The 25,742-nt window shown below is 48.6% G+C and overlaps 1 protein-coding gene across 5 annotated transcripts; it reads left to right on the top strand.

The window, feature by feature from the left end:
- Positions 1–548: 548 nt before the first annotated feature.
- Positions 549–15,809, top strand: SERPINA5 (serpin family A member 5). 5 transcript variants are annotated; one of them, XM_081048686.1, is made up of 5 exons: positions 549–665; positions 11,378–12,007; positions 13,422–13,692; positions 14,070–14,217; positions 14,778–15,809. In XM_081048686.1, exons 2-5 carry the CDS (start codon positions 11,395–11,397, stop codon positions 14,964–14,966), a joined length of 1,221 nt encoding a protein of 406 aa, XP_080904812.1. In that variant the 5' UTR covers positions 549–665; positions 11,378–11,394; the 3' UTR covers positions 14,967–15,809. The 5 variants fall into 5 exon arrangements, with proteins under 5 accessions (XP_080904812.1, XP_080904810.1, XP_080904813.1 ...); XM_081048684.1 differs by having other exon boundaries at positions 563–665; positions 14,400–15,801; XM_081048687.1 differs by having other exon boundaries at positions 591–675; positions 14,778–15,807.
- Positions 15,810–25,742: the final 9,933 nt, after the last annotated feature.

Consider the following 25,742-nt stretch of genomic DNA (forward strand, 5'->3'; position numbering starts at 1 on the left):
AAAGGGCTGTCGGCCAGAGGGTGTCCCTTTCCCTGTGTCTGGAATGCTGGCAGCTTGTTGCCTTTCTAGCCTCTTCTCCCAGGAGTTCCTGTGCCACTGCAGGCAAGTGGTGTCTGAAGCCACCACCTTAAATACCACCTTCAGCTAAAGACAAAACAAAATGTTGGGGTTGGGAGGGAGAGTCCGTTATGGGACGGTGACCAGGAAAAGCACAGCAAACAAGGGTCAGGTCCTTGTGCAGGTTTCAGTCCAGGCCTTCTCCATCAGGCCTGGTATGTTCCAAACGTAAATGTCCTTTCACAAGGGGAACTTCTAAGTGGGTTTCAAGGCTTCTCCCCAGACTACTGTGTCTTAAAATTAACCAACCTAGAATAATCAATATGTTAGGGTGACCAACTCTGCTCCCCTTCAGGAGCTTGCAGGGCAGTGGGTGGGTGGCCCTGGTCAGAGCTCAGGTGGCTTTGCCCACAGCCTAATTGTTGGCTGGAAGCCGGCTACAACAGGACAGGGCAGGGCTGGCTGGGGCGGGGCCAGGGAGGGGTGGAGTCAGTTCCCTGCTGTGGTCAGTGGCAAAGGCTGGCTCCACTCTAGCCAGCCGGCTGCTCTTTCCAGAGCACCACAGACCGTTGCTCCTCCACTGTGTGCATACTGGACCACGGGACAGAGTAAGTACAGGTACTGCCGACAGAGGACCTGTGGGCATGAGTACGTGTGAGGAGGGGTGAGAAATGGACTCTGGAGTCATGGGGTTTGGAAGGCTTAAAAGCTTTGGAGGTGTCCCAGAGTGAGCCGGAAAAACTCCCCGCAGTGCTGAGGAAAGAGTAAGCCTCTGAGACAGCAGAGGTGACCTTGGGCACAGCACGAAACCTAGCTAAGCCTCAGTTTCCTTATAGGTAAGATGCAACGTACTGCACCTCTGCAAGATATGACTGACGATTAAGTAAGGTGATGGTTATCACCCAGGCATGATTTTATCCCCAAGGCACATCTGGCCGAGGCTGGAAAGATTTTTAGTTGTCACAACTGGAGGGAAGGGTGTTTTGGCGTCCAGTGAGTAGAGACCAGAGAAGCTGCTAAACATTCTACAATGAGCAGGACAGTCCGCTGCCACCCCCACGACAGGGAATGATGCCGCTCCAAATGCCAACAGTGCTGAGGCTGAGGAACCTTAAGGCAGTGGGGACAAATACCTGGTACACGGAGTGCTCCATAAACCAGTGCTTGAGTTGTTCTCTGTGCCTGGAATCTCTAACCTTTAGAGATCAGGAGAAATGATCAACGATAATCTGTTTCCCTAAGATAAGGCCACCCTGTCTGGGGGCTGCCACCCAGTGTGCTCCACGGCAGCTGCTCCAGCTCCAGAAGTTTTTTGGCCATTTGTTAAGTAAACAAAACAGAAATATAAAATGAGTGGAATTTGTAGTTTTTCTAAGGATAAGGCTCTTGGAAAGAAATGCAACAGTAAAGGGAAACTGCTCCCCTGGCCAATATCCTCCTTCACAGTCAAGACTAGGCAGCACGGTGGATGCTTTGGCAGATGATGGATGTTTATGGTGGTCATAGTGGTGATGGTCTTTCGGGTGTATACTTATCTCCAAACTCATCAGGTTGTATACATTAAGTCCTACTTTAATGAAGTGGTATTTAAAAAGAAAAAGAAAGGAAACTGAAGCTGAGCAGCAGGGGGAGTTATTCAAGGTCACCTGTCGAGTTAGCCCCAGGGCTTCCGGAGCTCAGCTCAGCCTGGCTGTGTTTCTAACCATTCTGTGTCCAGGATGTGGTCTGACACCTCTGAATTACAGGATGAATTAGAGGATGAGACGGGTTTGTTCATTCATTCATTCATTCATTCATTCATTCCACAAAGGTAGCTGAGCACCACGCCTTGACTGCTGGAAGGACAGATGAGGGGCCTTTCTATTGTGAACAGCATCCTAGTGGGTGAGAGAAGTTGGAACAAAAGAGGCCAATAACAAATGCATATGTAATTGTACTTATATAATTGACTGAAAGATGAAAGAAACAATGAAGGGGCCAGTGGAGAGGGAGGGCCGAGCATGAAGAGGGTGTCAAGGGGAAAACTTTTCAGCATAAGCCTGAGGCCTGCAGAGATGCTAGCCCTGGTGAGAAAGGCGGAGAGAGGGTTCCAGCAGAATGTGCAAAGGCCCAGGGCTGGGATGGTGCTTGCTGTGTTTGAGGCAATGAAAAAAGTGTGCCCAGAGGACACACGTGACTGAAGGCAGAGCAGGTCAAGTTGAGGCTGGTGAGAGCTGGGCAGAGCCAGACTGCATGGGGCTTCGTGAGTTGTTGCACAAATCAGAGTTAGATTTTACCCTAAAATGAATGGGCAGCAACAGTATTCTTAGGCAGGGGAGTACTGGGACTTTGTGAATGAAGGAGATTCTTTCAGACGCTTTGGAGAATGGCTCATGGGGACAGGAGAAGTGGGGTGATCCAGGTAAAAGATGGAAGGAGCTTCCATTAAGATAGTGGCTGGAAAACTGGAGAGAAGCAGGCCGATTTAAGACACATTTTGGAGCTAGAAACTGACAAGCCTTGCTGATGGTCTGAAGATGGGGAGGTTAGGAAAGTTCCCTAGGCCACAGCTCGCAGGAAGCTCTGCCCCTGGGTCTTTAGGTCCCAAGGGAAGTTGGGTTTTTGTCTCTCTGCCTGGGCTTCATCTTACACGTACTTTTGTAATTAGCAGATTGTGGACACACCCACCTCAGCCACACAACTCCGGCAGCTGAGTCCAAAATTGACCCGGACGGGAGATTGTTGCCTAGCACTTAAAATGAATGACAGCAGATTTGGGGTCCATGGATGTTAAGGGAGCAGTGGGAGGACTGCCCAGGGCCTGCCCACCCCCAGCTGACTCAAGTCACTTTGGCCTGGTGAGAAAGGTGGAGAGAGGGTTCCAGCAGAGAGCAGAATGTGCGAGGGCCCTGGGGCTCAGCTGGGGCTTGCTGTGCTTGAGGCAATGAAAAAGAAAGTGTGCCCAAAGGACGCACACACCTGAGGGCACCACTTGAGTGCTCCACTCTCTCCCCTTTGACAGCTGAGGGCATTTCTGCAGAAACACTGACTTTAGGGACCCAGGAGAGAGTCAGCCAAGTCAGGCTTTGCTTGAAATGGGAGACCCACTGAGTGCTGCCTGCGCCACTCAGCCAACTGACTGACACAGTGGGGGGGGGGGGAGGGTTCTGCTTGGAGCCTTCCCTCTAGCAATGTTCTAGCACTGTGATTCTCTGGTGGAGTCAGCAACCCAGGAACAATGAGAGTAGTCTGGAAAGAATACTAGACCATAGAGATTGTGGTCAATACGGCTAAGGGTATTAATGATAAATTTCAGAATAATTTTTTAAAACAGGGAACTGGGTAGGACAGGGGACATTCTGAGCTCTACCCTCAGGGGGATGATCTGTTGTTAAACTATAGGTAGGTCAAGGAAAGGTGAGGCCAGGGACACCGGAAAGGCATCGACTATGGGGGTGCCAACCAGGCCTTGTTTTAATTCCCCCCTGTAGTTTATTCATTTTTATAAAATTAGTCGGCTCACAGGAACAGTAGTGATAGTCTTCCTTCGGGGGAGTCCTGTGGAGACTTAAATGAAATCAGTTTGAATCGAGGGAAGTGGACCCACCTGCTGACTCTCTGAAGCCCGATAACAGTTGGGGTGCTCAGAAAAATTGCAAAGGGTTCTTTCCATTTAGGAGCTAACTGGTCTGTTAGAGACCCCTCCCCTTCTAGGCTTTTAATAGTACTTGGTCCCCTGGCTTTCTGGGGCTACAATGTGTATAGGAGTCGGCTTGGGGAAGGTGCCGGTCCCCCATATTTCCTAAGTGCCTGCAGGACCTCTCCCAAGTTAACAACATAGGAAATAACAACATTGAGGTTTGAATCTCAGCAATTAGAGCCAGGGCTTATAGGTCTCCTGACAAAATTTTCCCAGAGACCTTTTTAAAGTCTGATTTGCTCGTTTTACATTTCCTCTAAGGTATAGACCAATGGTAAGGAATAGGATAATCCCCAGAAATGAGCAGGTTTTAGAGGAAATAGGTCCAGAGTGCGCTGTCAAGACAAAAAAAAATGGCTTCCATATCAATCAGGAAATGAACAGGCTTACCTGCCATGTCAAGGGTCACCTGCAATTCCTCTCCTGTGATGAAAATGGCCTCTTTCCTCTGGGTCGCTGCTGGGAACCCCAGACCCATCAGTCAACCACAGCCATTTGTGGGGAGGGAGTTGATCCCTGCTCCTTTCAGAGCAGGGGACAATCCCTCCAAGAGTGCACTTTTAGTTTGCACAGGGGGCACGGCTTCTTTGCAGAATTAGGACACTCCTTAATCCAGTGGTCTGGGCTTCCACATCCAAAGTAGTCTCCTTTACCTGCTGTTCCTCTTCTGGGGTTTCTGGGATACCCTGAGGTGGCTTCAGTACTGGTTTGTCTATAACTATGGCCAAAAGTCTGGCCTGTTTCTGGCATCATTTCCAGATTCACTGTTCCTTTCTTTCCTCATTTTCCCCGTCTTGGCTGTTAAAGATATTTAAACAAATTCCCTGGCCTTCTTTTAGGATCTGAGCTTCTTTATCAGGGGTGTAACAGTGAGCCCAAACCATTATATTATAATACTCTGTTAGGTTAGGGAAAACATCAAGCCACGCTTCCTTATTTTGCCCCATAGCTAACACCAAGGAGGGCACATGAACTCTAGCAGTCCTAGAATACAGAAGCTTATATAATTATTAGCAAAACTTAGTTCTTAGATTTCATTTTCTTGAGTAACCAAAGACCTGATTAAGACAATATAAAACGTAGAAATTATTCTGATGACACATATAATCATTGCTTTTTAGGCAGAAACCTTTTTCATAATATCAGTAGTAGACCAATAGTCTAATCAACTTTGTCTTATTTAGCAGAGAGAAAATTTAACTCTAATTCTGTCCCAGCTTACTTTTGATATTTAAATTTATTTAATTAATCGTATTTAGCTTAACCATATGTAAAATTCTCTCAAGATTTTTCTTCACAAACCTACTATAACTTTCCCAGTTTCTCTTAGTTTGTCTCCTCTCATTCATTCAGAAATAACCATCCTTACAATAAACTTTCTTTCAATTCCTTCAAAAATATATTTCCATACCTTATACCTTCCTTGAAAACACATCTTTTCCTTTCATATTAATTAGAATCCATAACTTTCAGAACCTTAATTTTTACTGACAACTAAAAGCAAGCAATTAGCATTTCCAGTGGCAAATCCAGGAACATATTTTGCAACCTTCAAAAGTATAGGCTTTTGTAATAAAATACAAAATATATTTATTAACAGATCTTAATCTATCTTTTAGCTTTCCTGTGACAAGAAGCCAAAAATAGATGAACTCAGACCTATCTAATAATTAATATTTCAGCATATCATTATTTTGAAATACCTAGACATTCATTAATTTTTATCATTTAACACAACTGAAATCTTAAATTACCAACAGATGATGAGAAACCATGCCCAAGCATCCACACTACATTATTACTGAAAAACTTAATCTAAAATCTTATTTCAGTTAACATTTTATTATTTCTTAACTCTATGAGATTTCAAAGATAATTATTATCCAAGCTATTTTCTTGACAAATTTTGTAGCAGAAATAACATGAATTTATTTTTGTAATCCCAGGTAAAACAAAAGATACCATATTTAAGGGTGATAATCTTAAAAGACTTATCTATTTAACCAAAAGTTAAACCAGCCTTAGTACCAAATATTTTCTTAGATCACACAATCCTGAAAAGTACTTGGGTTAGCTTATTTATTATTTTTTATATAAGTGCTTAATCTTTTTTTCTTTAAGGTAATCAAATATAATCTGGTAATACCATCCGGAGGCAAAAACATTATATATAAAACAGACAAACACAGATATCAGAGATCGTACCCACATAAACAGAACAATTAACAATTGCAGAGAGGACCTAACATCTTACAATCGCCCCTACAATTTCAAAGAAGATAGAACAAAGGGTGAGGGATCTGGCTTGTGAGATTAACTGCTTGTTTTTTAAAAATGCCTGTTTTTTTTCAGTTACCTCAGCCTCAGGCATTCCCAGCTATAAGTGGATTAGGAGATGGGTAGATTCCCCTTTTCTCTGAACTATCAGTTTATTTCCCTTCTTTTTGGAGTCTACCATAAAGGCTTATTATACATAAGAAATTTCATCCTGTTTCCCAGACCTTTAACACAACAATTCCAGTCACAAAATAGTATAATAATTCAATGAGCTATTGAGCAACCAGCACTCTCCAGAATCTAATATATACATTGACCAAGCAGTACTGTAATAGAACATTAATTTCCTTTTGATCATTAATTTCCTCATAGCCACAGTTTTGCCAATGGCCTAATATTTTTCCCGACGGGATCCTGGTCAGGATCAAAACCCAGTTCCCATTATTGAGCTGGAGCAAATACAGCCACATTTAACACAGACTTAAACAGACAGACAGACCCAAGTATTCCCTGGATCGGACAGACAAAAACCAGAAAAACCAGATTCGGATCTGAACACCAAATACAGAAACCAGACCCAGCTAGGTGCCAGATTTGGATGCCATGTTGTCTTACTCCATATACATGGTCCATTGAACCATCAGACAATCGGCCAGTGGGCTAAAACCAGAAACCAGATGTGGCCTTAAGACCACCAGACATCCAAAGGCTGAAACCAGATGTGGTGGCATTTACGGTGTGGCAGATGGGCCCCGCTTCCCAGGGAACCATATGTGTTGTCAACCATAGTGTGCTTCCAAAACCAAAGCAAGCTTGCAACTAGAGCCCCTTACTGGTGAGGGTATTACGCCTTGCTGGATACTGCAGCCTCACCTATTGGCGCCAATGGGTCAGTATGACCCCCAAATGGCCCTCAAGGACGAGCCCCAGACGGTGAGTGCAAAATCCTCCAGCTGTATATGTGCGGGCCACCCTGCTTTATGAACCAGTAATTAGAGGCAGGAAAACAGAGCAAATGCTTATTCTATCCAACTGAGCAGAAAAGGCATCTGTGACAGGCGGACTTGGCACAAACTCCACCTTGGCAAGCAAAATCGCTTGGCAGCTGCTCCCACAGGTTGGTCCTGTGATAAGGAATCTGCCCAGTCCCAGGCAGCTCCCGAGACCCTCTGCAAGCCAAAACTTACCAGAGGAACCCCGAGGCTGTCCCGGTGGAGACATCAGAAAATGAAACTGGAGGCCAACTGAGTCCGGGGCTCCTGCCACCTGCGCTGCTCAGCCAATAGACCCACACAGGAGTTGGGCTATAGAATAAGCATTGTCAGAGCACCGGTGATCTGAGAAGGCAGCGGGTTAACACCTCCAAAAACTGCATTAACATTCTCAGATTGGCTGAGGGTCTTTAAAGGAAAATCTGGGCGTTCCTCCAGAAGCTACGTGATGGTTCTGGGAGTCTGCGTGGAGACTTCTCTCTGGCCAAGTGATTCTCTGGTGGGGTCAGCAACCCAAGAACAATGATGGAAGTAGCCTGGAAAGATTGCTAGCCCATAGAGATTGTGATCAATAAGCCTACGGGTATTAACAATAAGTTTCAGGGTGATTTTCTAAACCGGAATTGAGTGGGACAGGGGACATTCTGAGCTCAACCCTCAGGGACAAGATTTATTGTAAAGGTATAGGTAAGTCAAGGAAAGGTGAGGCTGGGGATACTGGGAAGCCTCTGCTACGAGGGTGCCAACCAGGCCCTGCTTCATGCTGGCACTCTGCGGGTGATCTCCTGAGTAACAGGCTACCAGGGCCTGGAGTGGACTCACCCTTGACTCAAAATGGGCACAAAACTCTGTCAAAGCTTGTGTTTCCTCCAGAAGCCCAGAAGTGTCATGGCAAAGCCTAGGCTTTGAAACTAGGAAACCTGAAATGAGTACCCCGGGGCCTCTACATTCTCAGAAGTGACCTCTCTGACCCTGTGTTTCTTCTTCTGTGCAATTATGATGACGCCAACTCTGTGTTGCTGTGGAGAACTGTAAATGAGCTAATACAGGTGAGCAGCTTCCAAGAGACCCCAGGGATATGCACCAGGAGCTACCAGAGAGGAAGAATGAGGTATCATTCCCCAGGGCCATCAAGGCAAGCCAAGAGGCAGCGTGTGCACCAACCAGAGGAATCTGGATTTTAATCCAGTGCCGTCACTCGCTGGCTGGGACAAGCAATTCCATTTTGCTGAGCCTCAGTTTATTCATATGTAAAATGAGGTTACTCGTGCTTACTTTTGGTGAAGATTAAATGTAGTAATATTTATATTGACTTAATATTAATGTTCTTAACAAATAGTGGCTTTAATAAAAGATAGAAAGAGAGAGAATAGGCCCAAATGGAGCAAGATTTCTGGGTCCCAAACCTGCAGCCCAGGGGAGCCTGAGTGAAGCCTGGGCCCTCTCCAAGGAGACGTGCTCTTCAGGGAGACCCTGTGGGGACAGTGGTGAGGAGGAAGGTTACTGGCTACAACAGGTGACAGACCTCCAGTTTATGAATAGGCCTTGAGTCACGAGGGAGGGAGGGTGGGAGGGTGCGAATGTGGGAGGCCAGAACTCTCACTCCTGCTCCCTAGTCAGCTGCCTCTGGGCTCCATCCAAGAAGGAAAATCCGTCTGCATCTCTAGCTTTTCTTTGAAAGCCTTTCTTTTAGGGTTATTTTCAGCTCTGTGTCCATCAGCAGGGGTGGGAGGTGTTGAGCTGAATTGTTTCTTCAGCAGCCTCCTGCTGCCTTGATGGTTCTAACTCTTGGCAGGAAGGACGTATTGTGCTGTGCAACAGAGGAGTTTAAAGGACACAGATTAAACCACCCACCCTGCCCCGTAGAGGCCTCCTTGAAGGCCATCGTTGGGAACAGAAAGGGAGTGTCAGCATGGGAAGGCCAGACCATGTTTCCCAATTATCTGCAGATTAGGCACCTGGACCATGAAATGGGGAGGCTGTGCCTCAGAAATGGAGGACCAGAGCTCCGGGGACGGCAAATAGTGCAACGGTTTAGCACGTGGGCTTTGAAAGTCAGAACTGGGTCTTTACCACTATTAGCAAGTGACTTAACCCATCTGTAAAACGGAGCCTGTGGTGGAGTCTACCCCCATTGGTGGGTGTGTGGCTGAAGGACTTTAACACACGTGAGGAGTACGTGGCACCTAGCCGTGGTGTGGGCCACGTGCCTGGGCCTCCCACAGGCACAGTGATTGCTGCGGCTGCTAGGTTTGCTTCTGGGCAGCTGGAGGGTATGCAGACAGCACATTCTAAATGTGCCTCCTCTGTGAGCTCAGGTGCAATTTGGAGGTCGGGGCGGAGAGTGTGACTTGTTCCAGTCACTCATTTTCACTCCAAGATGGAACCGCAGCCCAGTTCTGTCTGACTCCCAAGCTCATTGGTATCTGTCTGCCCTCCAACCCCCTCACCCATAGAAGGCCACTCTGCAAGCACCATCCAATGCCTCTGTTTGGCGCCCCTTGGAGTTTGGTTTTGCATGGGTCACTTGCTCTGTGGCAGTACCTGCCCTGGGGCTGGGGGGCCTGGCATCATGGGGTCTGTCAAGGGAGATAGCCAGGTGGAGGGAATCCATGTGAGCAAGAGTTTCCATCAGTAGTCAGTCAGGTCGTCAGCGACACGGGAATCAGTTGCTTGATGGCTGCCAGGCTCACATGGGAGTGTGTGTGTGAAAGCATGTACCCCACAGCATAGCTGAGGAAATGAGGGTCCCCGGGAGGGTCTTGGCCAGACGCTGCCACCCCAACAGCTCACACGTCTACAGCTCCAGATCTGTGCCAGGCGCTGCTACAAATGCTTCACGTGTGTTGAGTCATCAAAGCCCCCAGTCCCCCCCCCACCCGTGGAGATACTATCATTACCTCCGTTGGTGGGGGAAGGTGGCATGGGGTGTAACTGACTTGCCCCAGATCACACTTGGAGGAAGTAGCTGAGCTGAGATTTGGACCCAAGTGAGCGGGCTGCAAACGCTGGGCTATTCACAGGGAGTGGAGGAGGATCTGGGGAGGCCCAGGCATGGGAAGGGTTTCTGGTTGGAGAGAGTGGGTCTGGGTAGATGGACAGGAGGGAGGCAGGGGACAAAGGGCTGAAGGCCGAAGATGAGGCCTGAACGATCAAAGACCCCTCAGGGTCCACCTGTGAGGCCACAGAGAGATAAAAGGTAAGGATCTCCTCGTCTGGGGATGGAAAGGAGAGATGTCTTGGTCAGCTCGGCCTGCTGTAACAGAGTCTCACAGACTGGGGCCTCATACAACAGACATTTATATCTTACACGTCTGGCACCTAGAAGTCCCAGATCAAGGTGTCTGCAGGGCTGGGTCCTCTGAAGCCTGTCTTGACTTGCAGATAGTTGTCTCCTCCCTACGTGCTCCTGTGGTCGTCACTCTGTGTGTGTCTGTCCTAATCGCTTCTTGTGAAGACACCAGTCAGATGGGATTAGGGTCCACCCATATAACCTCATTTTAACTTAATCACCCCTCTAAAGATCTTAACTCTAAATACAGTCACATTCTGAGGTATGGGTGGTTAGGACTTCAACATTTAAATTGGGGGGACACAATTCAGCCCATCACAGAGCAGCACAGAAGCCGGGTGCTCACGTTAAGAGGGCAGAATTTCCTTAAGAGGGAAAGGTGGCTCTGATGAGGGACATAGGTGTCCTTGCAGGATCCTGGAGCAACCCCTGGGAGAAAGAGACTCGTTGGCATCCACGTGGACACTGGTGACTTTCAGAAGCCTGGTACCTGCTGCCACATGGGATTGTAGATGCTCAGTGTGTAATTGCTGAATGAACAAGGACAAATCCAGAAGTGCTACAGGCCCATGATGACATTTGGTCTAAGTTCATAGAAGGACCTCAAGGCCTTGCAGATACTGCACCCACGGCCAAAGTAAGGGTAGAGGGGACGTATGCAAGCAGGCTACTGGTTCCCCAGGAACCTCAGAAACGCTGACCAGGCAGAACACGGGAGAACTCTCTGCCCCCACATCCCACACCCCTGTAATGTGTATCTTGATGTGAAAGAGAGGGGAGGACTCTTGTCCTGGCGGCCAGTACCCACCTCAGCTCCACACCCCTCTGCATACTTCCTCTCCCTGCCATTAGATGTCCATGTCCCCAAGTCTCTGTCCTCAAGGCCCTACTATCCTCCTCAAATCTGCACTCCCAACCTCACAGGTCCATCCTTTCTCTTGGATGCTGCACCTTCTCTTTGCTGGGGACAGCTCTCTGGGATGTCAGTCTTGCACGCTTCTACCGAATCTTTCCTCGGAGAAGCCTCGCTCCCGCTGGCTGCACACCCTCCTGAGCATATCTTCCCTGTCTCCCTTCCAGAACCAGGGGCAGTCACCATGCAGCTCTGCCTCCTCTTGTGCCTGGTGCTCCTCAGCCCACAGGTGGTCAGCCGCCACCACCAGCGTTCCAGGGGGACAAAGAAGACAGTCAGGGAGCTGCCTGTCACCCCTGTGGCCCCTGGTCACAGGGACTTTATCTTCGAACTCTTCAGGACCTTAGTGGCAGATGACCCTGACCAGAACATCTTCTTCTCCCCTCTGAGCATCACCATGACCTTGGGCATGATCTCCCTGGGGGCTCATTCCAACACAAAGGCACAGATCCTGGACGGCCTGTGCTTCGACTTCCAGTGTGACCCGGAGGAGCAGCTCCACAAAACCTTCCATCAGCTGCTGCAGGAACTCAACGCGCCCAAAGAGGACCTTCAGCTGAGCCTCGGCAATGCCCTGTTCATCAAGCCCACCGTGAACATCCAGGATACCTTCCTGAGTGCCATGAAGACACTGTACCTGGCCGACATCTTCCCCACCAACTTTAAGGACCCTGAAGGGGCCAAGAAGCAGATCAATGATTACGTGGCAAAGCAAACTAAAGGCAGGATCATGGACTTGGTGAAGAAGCTCGACAGCTCCGGAATCATGGTCTTGGTGAATTACATCTTCTTTAAAGGTAAGACCCTTGGGTTGAAACCTGAACTTTCTGTTTCTTTTCAGCTGCTTTTGTTAAAAGAATACTCAATTCCCACACACATAAAGGAGTGCGAGTAGATTGTCTTTTCTGGTGCTTGTCGATAGAGTGAAGCCAATAAGCATCCATGAATGAGTAAGATGGCGCCTTCTTACTGTGTAAGGTGATGGTAATAACCCCGGATGCAGTTTCTTCTGCTGGGGAGGAGCTGCTTCCTGTCTTTAGGCCCCTGGGGACACCTGAAGTCACAGTTTCCACACAAGTTCTGAAGTATAAATTTATTGTGACCACAGTACCTCAGAAACTGACACCATGGCTACTCAGGGCAGGACTGTGGGCCTTAGAAGGACCTTAGAGGGCATTTCCCAGCCATTCCCTTGATCCCCAAGGCCCCACCATCGTAGGGGCTATTTCCTTACCCAACAAATCCTGGGTCAAGAGCCTGTTCCTCTGAAAAGTCTTCTCTCCCCTCCCCAAGAGCTGATCTCCCCATCCTTAGTTCCCTGACATTTTTTATAAACATCCCTGCTCATCTGCGCTCACACTTCTGTTTCTTCCTCTGGAGGCTGAGCCCCTCGATGCCCTGTATGGCACCTGGCTGAGGATGAGAGGAGTGGATGAAGAGAGGAGAGGAAGAGAGGGAAGGAAAGGGGGCAAGGGGAGGGCACGGAGAGGAGGGAAGGGAAGGGAGAGAAAGAGTAGAAAAACAGTTAAATGTTAACCACCAAATCCCCTTCCTATAGTCACAGATGGTGAGTATCAAGCTTGGATTCTAAGATTTCTTGTCCCCTAGTCCAGGGCTCTCCCCATTACACCAGGATACAGAGGACAATTGTCAAATAAGCTAAGTGGGGTATTGGGGTGGGGGTCTGCATTTGATAACTATTAAGAAGACGGATAGTTACTTGTATTACTTTGATCAAAAAAATCCCATAGAAAGCATAATTGAAGACTTCCCAGTAGGAAAAAATCATGTATTTCCAGGAACCTTACAAACCTCTCTCTCAAACTTAGGTCAAAATATAATACTTGGAAAAGAGTGAAAAACAGAATGACTTACCTAGATATAGTGTAGCTTTATCAGCCACCCATATTTTTTACCAGTCCACTTGGATATTTGACCTTGAATAGCATCAGAGAATCAAACAAACAACATTAGGGGCTAAGGGCCTCAGAAGACATGAAAACCAACCTCTTTGTTTTGCAAATGTTACAAAAGCCCCACAGAGATTTCAAGCATGTCCCCAAAGTTGTAAAGAGCTTCAAGGGGTTCAGCAGTCACTGCTACCAAGGAGACAGCTCTAAGGAAGGTTTTTGTTGTGTGATAAGTTTGCTGTCTCCGTACTTCTCACATGCAGCTGAGAATTTCTCATTTCTTATCCATGTTCATCTTTAGCTAAGTGGGAGACAACCTTTGACCCCAAAAGCACCAAAAAGAAGGACTTCCACGTGACGTCAAAGATGGTGGTGCAGGTGCCCATGATGAAACGCGAGGATCAGTATTTCTACCTCATGGACAGAAACCTCTTCTGCCAGGTGGTGGGGGTCCCCTACCAAGGGAATGCCACCGCCTTCTTCATTCTCCCCGATGAGGGCAAGATGAGGCAGCTGGAGGCTGGCCTGAACATGGAGACGCTGAGGAAGTGGCTCAAGACGCTGACAAAGAGGTATTCTTCAGATTCTACCAGGGCCAGCCTAACCCTACACACTCCCAGGGAGACACATGTCCCCAAGGGCCACTTAGTCGTGGGAAGGACTCACAGCCCAAGAGCTGTGTCCAAGCCCAGAGGTATCAGGTGAAGTCCCAGCCCCCAAGGCCTGGTCCAGATGCCAGGAGCAGAGCTGGATGCCTGCTTTCCTGGTGGTGCCATTAGAGTGGACAGTGACCTCTGGGGCAGCCCCGGTCTAAGTCCAGAGTGGGATGGGCTCTGCTCTAGGCACGGGGCTGAAGGATCATTATGAGGCTGAGGGGAGATGGTAGGAATATGCTCCCAGTGAGCCAATGCTCTAGAAGCGTCTACAAAAGGTCCTCGTCTCTTTCTAGGACTTTCCAGCTTTACCTTCCCAAGTTCTCCATTGAGGGCTCCTATCAGCTAGATAAAGTCCTCCCCAAGCTGGGGATCAAAGACATCTTTACCTCCAACGCTGACCTGTCCGGACTCACCAACGATCCCAACATCCACGTGTCTGAGGTAATCCCAGAAAGTCCTGAGCATCTACTTTCAGAGATTTCCATTCCATTCCATTCCATACCATTCCATTCCATTCCATTCCATTCCATTCCATTCCATTCCATTCCATTCCATTCCATTCTATCCTCACATTTCATATTCTCTCTCTCTCTCTCTCTCTCCCTTCCCCCCTTCTCCTCAAGAAGCAAAGGTTTCACTTTGTATCCTGTATCCTTTATGCAATGGGAAGCCATATCCATCACTGTCTTGGGAAGGAGCCGTGTCAAGCAATCAAAACTGAAAATCAGGTGGCATCTCCTTCATTCACTAGCTACATGACCTCTAACAATTACTTGATCTCCCTGTGCCTCCTTCCCCTCTACAAAATCGGAGAATCACACTCTCGCTGAAATGCCATTAGATTTCAATGAAAGACACGTGCACATGTCATTTCCTGTCTGCTTGGAGGTTCCGTTTGCACGGAAACTGACAGTGATGCCACCGGCAGAAGCTTTGTCATTTCCTGTGCTGGCATCTCCCAGCCGCTGGTGACTTGGTGGTGTCTGGTGTCTCCCCTGCAGATGGTGCACAAAGCCGTGATAGAGGTGGATGAGTCGGGGACCAAAGCGGCTGCAGCCACAGACATGACCATCAAGTTTAGGTCGATCTTTGCGGGCTCTCCAAAGATAGTGTTCAACAGGCCCTTTCTGACGGTCATTGTGGGGAACAACGAGAACATCCTGTTCCTTGCCAAAGTGAAGCGCCCCTGAGGTGGGGATTTCTCCTGAAAGGGCACAGACCTCCACAGCATGGCTCCCATCTATCTCCTGAGAGCTAGTGATCTGCACAGGTTTAGTCGACTAATGAGACTTTCACAAATAATCATAGTAATAGTGTTATACTGATGATTGCTTCCTTTCACACAATTGTAAGACACAGGTGCCTTAAAGAACCTTGGAGGACATTCAGTCTTGCCCTCACCTTTCATCAGTGGAGCTGAGCACTGAGGCCCAGAGAGTTTGGTTGACTTGCTCAAGGTCACACAGCATGTTAGTGGCAGAGAGAAACCCAGCATCCAGGCCCCTGATTCCCACACCAGCTCCACAAAGCTCTACAAGAAGGTTATTCTGTAGACATTTCTACCAGGAAGTGTATTTCCAAGCCTAGTCCCCGACTTGTCCACAATACCAACTATCAATTCATCATGGTTTGGAAAGAACAGTGGAATGGGAGTCTGGAACGGGGCTTCTGTCTCAGCTAACCAGCTATGTGACATCGTGGTGAAACTGTCCTTCTCGGGACTGCCCCACATATACAAGGACCAGGTCAAGGACTGAAGGATCCTTAAAATCACATAAAAAGGCTGCGGTGTTACCTGCCAATCACAGTTGATTTTAATATATTCAGGTGCCACTCATCCTTTAAGAAAAGCAAGTGGACAGCAGGGTGGAAATGGCCCATCACAGGATTGTACCATCCTGTACATAAAGTTAGTTTCATGGGCTTGGCTGGGAGTGGGAGAATGGAGACCTGCAGAGTATCACCTGAAGACACTGGCGACTACCTGTGAATTTTAGTGTCAGCCATAACAATAAAGCATTGTGCAAACACTGGTGTCATTGTCCTTATGGAAGTAGCTCTGGGAATGGTGACATTAGCAGCTTATGCTCCAGGCTAGGTGCTAGGCACGTCATCTGGATTGTTGCATTTACCCCTCACAATACTCCTAGGAAGCAGGTACAATTAGCCCCATTTTACAGATGAAGAAGGTGAGGCTTGTGGAGAGTGGGCAGCTTACCCAGACACAGCTCCTAAGTGATGGAGGCAAGATTTGACCCTGGATTGGGGCCCAGGCCCATGTTGCTGGCCCTGTGCTCTGATGCAGAAAAGACATGACCAGGAAACAGAAGCCCTGGTCGTGCGCATCCCAGCCATAAGCCGCCCTGTAATCCAGGTGGGTTCACTGTCCGTTACAAAACCTGCCACATTTCCTTGTCCATCTAATGAAGGGAATCAGACATTTGAAAGAGTCAATGAATGAATAAGCAAATGAGTTCTTCACTCAGTCTCAGACTGTCCCTAACTAGCTGCCACAAACTCTGAGCCCTTGAACATCTGCCCACCCCAACCTGCATGTCCCTAGCTTGCTTTCCATGGGGCAGCTCCCACCACTCTGATCCCTGAGCCTGGACTATATCACAGAAGGGTGCCCCTTAGAACTAATAAGATTGGAACCCCAAGCCTTGACCGTCCTTCAAAGTACTGAGCACCCACTAGGTGCCAGCCTGAGGGGACACTTTGCACCTGTAATCTCATTAATCCCTCAACAACCCTGCATGGTAGATCAGTTGTACCCATTTTACAGAGGGGAACATAAAGGCGTGCCCAGAACCCCTCAGCTGATTAGAACGAGGCCCAGGCTCTGGGACCCAGATGATGTGTTGGCTGGTGGCACGGCTACAACCCAACCCAGATGGCTTATCCACTTTTGTGATTCGAGCTCCGCACAGCTTTTAAGGATTGGGCCTCCTCACGGGGTCAGACCTGCTCCTATGTGCCTTCCCTTGCGAAATGCCTCCTCTGTTTTGGCAAATATTTCTCTCACTATTTACCCAGCCAGTCCAAGGTCAGGGGGAGGCTCTGCCTGTGTGATATGTGTAAGGCCAAGGTCCGACGCTGCCTAAAGTTTCCTGATCAAATGGTCACAAAGCAGCTACTGTATGTGAGACCAGGATGGGCTCCGGGTCCTGACTCGTGAGCCTTGGCTGTGAGCCAGGGCACACACTGAAGTACCCTGCTGGGTGTCCTGGTGAGCCATGTGACTCCAATGTCACATGATCCTGAGATGAACAAGATAGTACAGCAGCTCAGAGAGAGAAAGAGGGAATTAACTTCTGAGGGATCACGAAGGCTTTCATGGAACAGGTGGCACTGAGCTGGTCTCGAAGAATAAGTAGGACTTCGACAGACAGCGTATTTGGAAGCAGATGGGACTCTAAGACAGGGGGAACAGCTTGAGAAGAGCATGATGTTGGGGAGCCATGGTGTGTATAGAAAATCCGAGACCTCAGTCTGGACCAGTGTAGGGTGTGTGAAGGAGAGGAGGGGAAATGGGGATGGTGCTTGCAGTCCAGTGATGGGGACCCTGAACACAATGATGGCGTTTTGTCTGTTCTCTCTCCTCCTGATTTCGGGGTGGTTTGGCCATCCACACCACACCCTGAACATCCCCGGGATCCCTTCTTCTCCCTCATTGTCCCATCTGCACGTCAGTAGGCACCTCCACTCAACCCCCTAGGGGACGCCCACATCCATCCACTCCTGCTTCTCCAACACCCACCAGCCTCTCCTCTGATTGACCGCATTCGTTCCATTCCATGAACAGGTGACGGTTTGTTGGGTGTCTGCACATGTAGGCATGACCGTACTCCTCAGGACCTTCCTTCTTAGCCACCGTATTAGGTTACGAGGTCTGCCATAACAAAGTACCCCGACTGGGCAGGTTAACAACAGAAATTTATCTCACAGATCTGGAGGCTGGAAGTCCAAGATCAAGGTGTCGGCAGGTTGGTTTTCTGAAGCCTCTCTCCTTGGCTTGCAGATAAATGGCTTCTCTCTGTGCCTTCCTGTCTGCATCAGGATCGCTTCTCATCTGCCAATCTCCACCAGTCATGTTGGATTAGGACCCACCCAGTGATGTCATTTGAACATAATCACTTCTTTAAAGGCCCTATCTCCAAATATAGTCCCATTCTGAGGTACTGGGGGTTAGGACTTCAACATAGGAATTTGGAGGGGCATCACATTTTCACTCATAACAGTCACCCCGTCTTTGAGTTCCTGCAGTTATTGCCAAGTTCATTCTTGTTCTGAGGAACCCACTTTTATTTCTCTCTCTGACCACGTGAACTCTCAGGACCTCGTTTTGTGACCTCCATGGCCACCAACACACGGAGGAAAAACACCAGGTCCCAGGACTCCTTCCCCCACCTCTGCCTGCAGGAACTCAGACCAGAAAATGATCTTGGTCTCCAGGGGAAACACTTCACACCCCACCGAACAACCATGCCCAGCCTACACCTGCTTATTTAGCTCATTCATCCAAACGCCATTATCGTTCAGGTGCCTGCAGGGAGTCAGGTATGGAGCTAGTACAAGGGTTCAATGGTTACCCCAGCAGACACAGGCCCTGGAAATAGCCAGGTAAACAAACAAACAGAGAATTACCAACCATGGTGAAGGACATCGTTTGTCCACAGATGGTTATTGAATGTCCACAGTGGAACTGGCACTGTTCCAGGTGCTGGAGAAAAATGAAGAAAAGGACAAAAATACCTGCCCCGCTGAATGACATTCTAGTGTGGAGAGACAATAAAATGAAACATCACCAAGAATAAAAGGGAAAAGTAAAGGGCATCGCCTGTCAGTTGATGACAAGCGCTATGGAGTGAGAGTTGGACTTACCGACCTGTATCTACGAACATTAAAAGCCCTCACCAATAGAATTAGTGCCCTTATAAAAGAGAGCCCACCCTTCCTGCCATGTGAGGACGCAACCAGAAATCTGTGACCGAGAAGAGTGCCCTCACCCAACCATCCTGGCACCTTGATCTCCGACCTCCGGCCTCCAAAGCTGGAGTAAACAAATTTCTGCTGTTTATAAGCCAGCCAGTCTGCGGTATTTTGTTAGAGCAGCTGAGCTAAGACACCTGAGAAGCTGTCACAGGCCAGAGGAGACTAAGGAGACATGGAAACTAAATGTAATGTGGTGTCTTGGATGGGATCCTGGAACAGAAAAAGGACATTAAGTGGAAAAACTGGTGAAACCCAAACAAGTCTGTGCTGCCCCGATGTTCATGTCTTAGTTTTGATAAACGAATCATGGTGACACGAGCTGTTTATGTCACAGGAACTCTACACTGTCGTTACAACTTTTCTGCAAATCTGAAATAATAAGTTGGTGCAAAAATAATTGTGGTATAAAAGGTTAAAAATAATTGCAAAAACTGCAATTACTTTTGCACCAACCTAATAGTGTCAAAATAAAAAATGAGTTGTGTTTAGTAAAGTGTTTAAAACAAAAAAAGCAGAGGATGGGATGGGAGCAGGTGGGGGTTTCAAAGGCGGAAGCAGGAAGCCAGTTAAGGATAAGAACGAGGAGCATGGGGGCCCAGAGGGAGCTCTGAGGTAGTGGCATTGAAGCCAAAATCTGAAGGACAAGCAGGACCGAACTGGACATTAATTCCCTAGTGTTGTTATTTTTGTATGCTTGAGTATTTATTAATATTGTCTAAAATTAGGATTAGATTGCCTCTTTACTTTAAGTAGGACTTGGGTGTGGGGAATTCAGCCTACGAAGTGACAAAGACAGCACATTATTACAAACAGCTGACCAGCCTTAAAATGTTGAGGTGTCTTTCCTTTCTTAGGCACTGGAGAAACCTGAATAAACATATACTGTAAAGAGAAGAGCTGGATTATGTTAAGAGCTGGGATAACACTTAAGAAATTAGGGGTCAGCAGAAAGCTATCCTATTCTTAGCGTATTTGATATTAATTTCAAATTAACTTGATAGTGTCATTAAAATAGTACTCATGTGAAAGAATGCCTGGTAACACTGTCCACGCTCAAAGGATACCAGGAAACAGAATAGGCAAGTTGCTTCCATAGTAACCCAAGCAGATTTTTCTTTGAAAACAAGTTAGTACCTCACAAAATACAAATGTATACCAGACTCTTATCTGCAGAGGGCTGACCTAAACCTTACAATTTAGTAAGAGCTTCCCATTTTGTTCCCATTTGTGAAGCTCCGGGTGGGAAAGAGTGTGTCCTGTGAGGCTCCTCCTTTCCTGGCACCTGTTATACTATGCGTGGTCCAGGAGGAGGTGATGGCAGGAACAATGCTAGGTGGCACTGGGATGTCACCTACTGAGGGTCTGACACTGCTCTAAGCCCTTTGTAGATATCATCTCCGTGAACAAAGAGGCACCGCTGAAAGGAGCTGGGGACAGCAAGCAGGTGACATCAGTGAACCTCGTCAGCTTCCTGCTGAGCTGCATCTTTCCCAGAGGAAGTGAGGTGGGAGTGAGGCGGCACTAAGGTGGCAAAAGCCACAGACACAGAAGTCGGGAGAACCCAGCATGAGTCCACAAGCCCTTCCTCATGGTGATTTTCCGTGACATCATACAGAGGACAAATAACAACGCTCCTGCGAACACCCACACTGCTGCACACTCACACACACACACACACACACACACTCACACACACACACACACACACTCACACACACACATACATACACACACACACACCCTTCTGGGGCTGGCCATGGCCACCGAGCAGCTGATACAGCCACAGCCTCCAATCCTAGGAGCTGAGCATTCATTGTATGCCTGGGGGGCAGGGGCTGTATCCAGAATCTTCTCCTCTCTGAGCCCCTACATCTCCCTCAGTCCCTCAGAGAGGCTGCTGGGAACCATGTGTGGGTTTGATCAGCCTGTGTATTTTCCTCCACAAATGTGAAGGGACTGGGTGGGTGGGTGAGGGTTGGGGGGGTAAAGAAGCACGAACTGGGGGCCAGGAGGCATGGGTCTGGGCCTCTGCTGCCAGGTGTGCCCCGCGAGGCGCCTGTGAGCAGACACACACCGTGTCCCTGTCTCCGGCCTCACAGTAGAGTGGCGGTAAGGAAAACAGGCAAGGGAAGAGGCTTTGACACTGCACAGGGTTTCTTAAACAGAGATGTGTACCACCCGGAATGCTGGTTAGTATTCCTGCACTTCCAACCCGGAAGTCAGCATGGTGGAGGCCGGGCCTGTAACCAGCACCCTCGGGATCCAGTCACACATGCAGATTGTTGCTTCTCCACTGTCACAGTCTTGTCACCATGCTTCTGTCACAGTGCAAGCAATGGCAGGGGTGTCCGATTCAGGGAGGCCATGCCCCCTCCCCCTGCAGTGACCTCCACCCAGCTTCAGTGACTGACGACCTTCATACTCCAGGAGCTGACAGGCCAGATGCTCTTTGCTTTCAGGCATCTTTCCAGCTAATCATCACAAGGCAACAGCCAAGCAACAAACACCCCAACCCAGGCACTTCCTCAGACTGTGGCCAGAGGTCCCCCTAGGTATGCCAAGGACTCAAATCATCTCTGCACCCCCAGTGCCTGGTATGGTCCTTGGCCCAAGATGGGCTCTTGACAAATAGTGGATGAATGAATGGAAGAGGTAAGCAAGGGAAGGCTCCAGAAGATTCCAGGCCTCTACAAGTCTTCAGGCCTTTGCCTAAGACTCCCTATTCCTTGAGCGTTAGACCCCCAGAATACACAGCGTAAGCATGCCCTGCAGGTGGGGTGCTGAAAACATAAAGAGAACCGAGATAAATATGGATTCCAGATAATGGATCACTTTTCAGTGTACGAGGTCTGACAATTAAATTCATGAACTTGTTGCAACAATGTTGCTAACCTTTTTTGATGTCAGAGGGATTATTCATTATGAATTTGTACCAACTGGACAAACAGTTCACCAAGTTTACTACTTGGAAGTGTTGAAAAGGCTGCGTGAAAAAGTTAGACGACCTGAACTTTTCGCCAACAATTCATGGCTCTTGCATCACGACAATGCACCAGCTCACACAGCGCTGTCTGTGAGGAAGTTTTTAGCCAGTAAACAAATAAGTGCATTGGAACACGTTCCCTACTCACCTGATCTGGCCCCCAATGACTTCTTTCTTTACCTGAAGATAAAGGAAATATTGAAAGGAAGACATTTTGATGACAGTCAGGACATCAAAGGTAATACGATGACAGCTCTATGTAATGGTAATACGATGGCCATTCCAGAAAAAGGGTTCCAAAACTCCTTTGAAGGGTGGACTAAGTGCTGGCATTGGAGCATAGCTTCCCATGGGGAACACTTCAAAGGTGCTATTCAGCCTTGATGTATGTAGCCCTTTTTCTAGGATGAGTTCACGAACTTAATTGTCCAACCTCATTTATATCCCAGGAATTGTGAGGTACTTTTGTTTGCCAAATCTGGCAGCTCTATCTGTAGGGAACAAGGATAAGTGAGAAGCAGCCATCCCGATGGCCAGAAGCCAACAGTGCTCACTATAGAGAGCAGGTGAAGTCAATCACGAGGACAGCAGGCAAAGGCTGCTTGTTGGGAGGGGAGTGAGGGCAGGTCTGGGCCAGTAAGAGGAGGGTCTGGTTCACCAGCAAGGACCATGTGAGGCTTCCTGTCACGTATTATACAGCCCTGAGTATAACAAAGACCATTCAACCATGATTGCATTAAACTGAAGCCTGAGACAGAATGTTCCCAGAGGTCTCCTTATTTGTAAAGGGAGTTGAAACCCTCCCTTCTCCTGGCACAAGATAAGAAATCCTGCAGGGACAGCTCTGCTGTAGGGAATGTGTTTAGGGCCCTGCAGTGCTGGTGTTCCTTCTGGACCAGGGAAAGAACTAGGGTGCCAGTGGTGGTGGTGGGGGGGGGGCGGGCTTTCAAGCAGGAGAACGCCCTGAATGACCTGTATTCTTAAAGATTTTCTGGAGACTGGCAAGAAAATGGACTGGCAAGGGGTGAGGGGGCAGGTGGAAGGAAGTGAGGTATGCAGACAGCTCAGCAGTCACTGCTGCAGGGAACAGTGCTGGGACCAGAATGTGGGCAGCAGAGATGGAGAGTAGGGAGTGGTTCCAGGACGTAGAAGAGGGAGGGTCCATCCCACAGGAGAAAGTGGGGACATGCAAGATCCTCCCTTCGGCATCACCCGTGTTAATTAAGAAAGAGCTCTGCAGCCCGCAGTCACCTTCCTGCCCCTGGATCCCTAAAATCAGAAACCTGCCACTGTCCTTGTGACTCATAATTGGTACTGCCAGGTCACAAGCCTGGGTTTTCCGCACCACATGCCGGGATCTTTCCACAGGCTGGAAGGGAACACAGGCAAAGCCTCAGGCCGGAGTCAGGACGCCTCCACCTTCCTGCTGGGCTTCTCATGTCTCAGGTCGCTGTGTCTCCAAGGCCGGGCTGACAACAAGTCAGAGGGGAGTGGCACTGTGTTTCCTGGAGAGGGCAAGAGCGTGGGCTCGGAGGGAGCAGCCTGCCTGGCACAGCGTCCCAGCCGGGCACTCCTCGCCTGAGACCATGGGAACTAGCTTCATCTCTGTCCGCAGTTTCCTCATATGTAAAGATGAATAATTAAACCTGCCTCAGAAGGTATTGGTGAGAGTTCTCTGCATAAAGAATAGTGCAACTGTGATTCCATCATCATTATGATTGGGCCTATGGGTGGATGAAGAAAGAATGGGTACATTTGCTTAAAAACCAGGAAGGCCGAAGGAACACCCGTTTACTAAGGTATCATCCACGTGGCCCATGGCGTATTGTGAAATTGACCTGCTTTCGTATACAATATGCAGATTTCCCTGATTACTGCCTTCCCCAATCCTAAGCGCCACAAGCAGGCAGGGGATGTGGAGTGGGGTTAAGCTACGACTGCAGAGTAAGTCATTCCAAAAGTCAGCAGCTGGGAACCAGAGAACAGTTATTATCTCATAGTTCCTGACGGGCTGGGCGGTTCTGCCTCAGCGTCTCTCATGAGCTGGTAGACAAGTCATGGGGCGGGCTGCTCTTCCTGAACACCTGACAAGGGCTAGAATTCCACATCCAAGCTCGCTCACGTGGCTGTTGGCAAGAGGCCTCAGGTCCTCGGCACGTGGAACTATTCACAGGGCTGCTCAGACATGGCTTCTCATGAGATGTGTGTGTGTGTGTGTGTGTGAGAGAGAGAGAGAGAGAGAGAGAGAGAGAGAGAGAGAGAGAGAGAGAGCGAGCGCGCACAAGGCAGGAGCAGCCGTGGTCACTGTATAACCCAGTACCTCCGAGATAATACCCCACCTCATTGCCCCGTTCACTTCATTAGAAACAAGTCACTAAGTCAGTCTAACTCTAGAGGACCACCATTAAGCTCCATCTCTTGAAGTCAGAATTATCAAAAATTTTGTGGACACATCTCTAAAAGGACCAGAATATTGTAATCCTAGACTCCAGCAGAGTAAATATCCTCATATTAGAGTCTTAATAAAAAATGCATGGACCAAATGAATGAATGAATTAATGAATGAATAAATGAAGTGTGTAAAAAGAGTGTTCCTGCCACATTTTACAGAAAAGAGGCTGAGGCTCAGAAAGTTGAAGTGTGTGTAGGGTTGGCAGATAATAAGATGGAGAGTGGGGGTGCTCTTTCCCCCACAGTCCTGGCTTACAGGGAATTCTCAGGTGTGCCTGGAACATGGGAGGAAGGCAGTGTTGAAATAGCCGCCAATGATGGCCAGCTGCAATAGTCTCCTGTCCTCAAAGGAAAACAAGGCACAACACACAGGAGGTATGGATGACTAAGCAGCACGCAAAACAGACACAGGAATTTTCCTTGCTCCTGCCAAATACTTCTGCAGGAGCCCCCCAAGCCATGCGGGGACACATGGGCTGTGCTGATGGGAATTTGCAAAGGTAGCTCGGATCTGCAGCCAGCACCTCTCCGAAGACCACAAACCAGAGCAGTGCAAACACAGCCAGAGAGGCTGGGTGTCAGCAACAACAGGCTGCTGTCTCTGTACTTTTCCAACGGAGACTCCACCAGCCTGTAAGAGAGAAGACGGGGCCTGCTCTGGGTCTTGGGCAGTTGCCAATATCTCATTTCTTCCTCCTAAAAATTCTTAAGGTGCTATGATTGACAACAGAGGTTCAGAGAGGTGAAGTAAGTGGCCTAAAGTCACCGAGCTAGTACATGGTGGCAGAACCACGTGCCACAGAAGTGATGCCTCGCCCATGACCTCACCTCCTCCCCCTCCTCTCTGGAAGGAACCAGCACTTTCCCTCTGAGCCTCACATTCTCCATGGAGGTGGTACACTCTTCTACTCAGATTCCTGCTGTTCGTCCACACCTCTCGAGTCCCAGAAGTACACTCATGACCACTGCAATCCCAGCCCAAGTGGGGACTGGTCCTAAGGTTTTCCCTAAGACTATCTCTGCCAGGCCAGCATTCAGGGGTCAGAAGTAGCAACACAAAGGCCCTGTGGAAAATAGGAAGACAAGGAGCTGCAGCTGAGCCACTGGAGGGGCGGAGGGGCGGCCGGATGGCTCAGTTGGTTAGAACGCAAGCTCTGAACAACAGGGTTGCCAGTTCGATTCCCACATGGGCCAGTGAGCTGCGCCCTCCACAACTAGATTGGAGACAACAAGCTGCAGCTGAGCTGCCGGAGGGACGGCCGGATGGCTCAGTCTAGATGGCTCAGTTGGTTACAGCACAAGCTCTCCATGGGATGGTGGGCTGTGCCCCCTGCAACTAAGATTGAAAACGGCAACTGGACTTGGAGCTGAGCTGCGCCCTCCATAACTAGCTCCAAGGACAACTTGGAGCTGATGGGCCCTGGAGAAGCACACTGTTCCCCAATATTCCCCAATTAAAAAAAAAAAAACAGTTTGGTCAAGCTTCCAAAGTCCAAGTCAGTTCCGTTCCTATGGACTCCATGTGTGCCTGGGGACA

Source organism: Rhinolophus hipposideros (genome assembly GCF_964194185.1).
Source record: "Rhinolophus hipposideros genome assembly, chromosome: 5".
Taxonomy (NCBI): domain Eukaryota; kingdom Metazoa; phylum Chordata; class Mammalia; order Chiroptera; family Rhinolophidae; genus Rhinolophus; species Rhinolophus hipposideros.

Excerpts from the sequence above, each read along its gene's own strand:
- SERPINA5 (XM_081048684.1), top strand. The coding sequence starts at position 11,395 with ATGCAGCTCTGCCTCCTCTTGTGCCTGGTGCTCCTCAGCCCACAGGTG. Across the intron at positions 13,693-14,069 it reads CTCAAGACGCTGACAAAGAG|GACTTTCCAGCTTTACCTTC; the intron begins GTATTCTTCAGA and ends GTCTCTTTCTAG. Across the intron at positions 14,218-14,399 it reads CCAACATCCACGTGTCTGAG|AAGCAAAGGTTTCACTTTGT; the intron begins GTAATCCCAGAA and ends CTTCTCCTCAAG.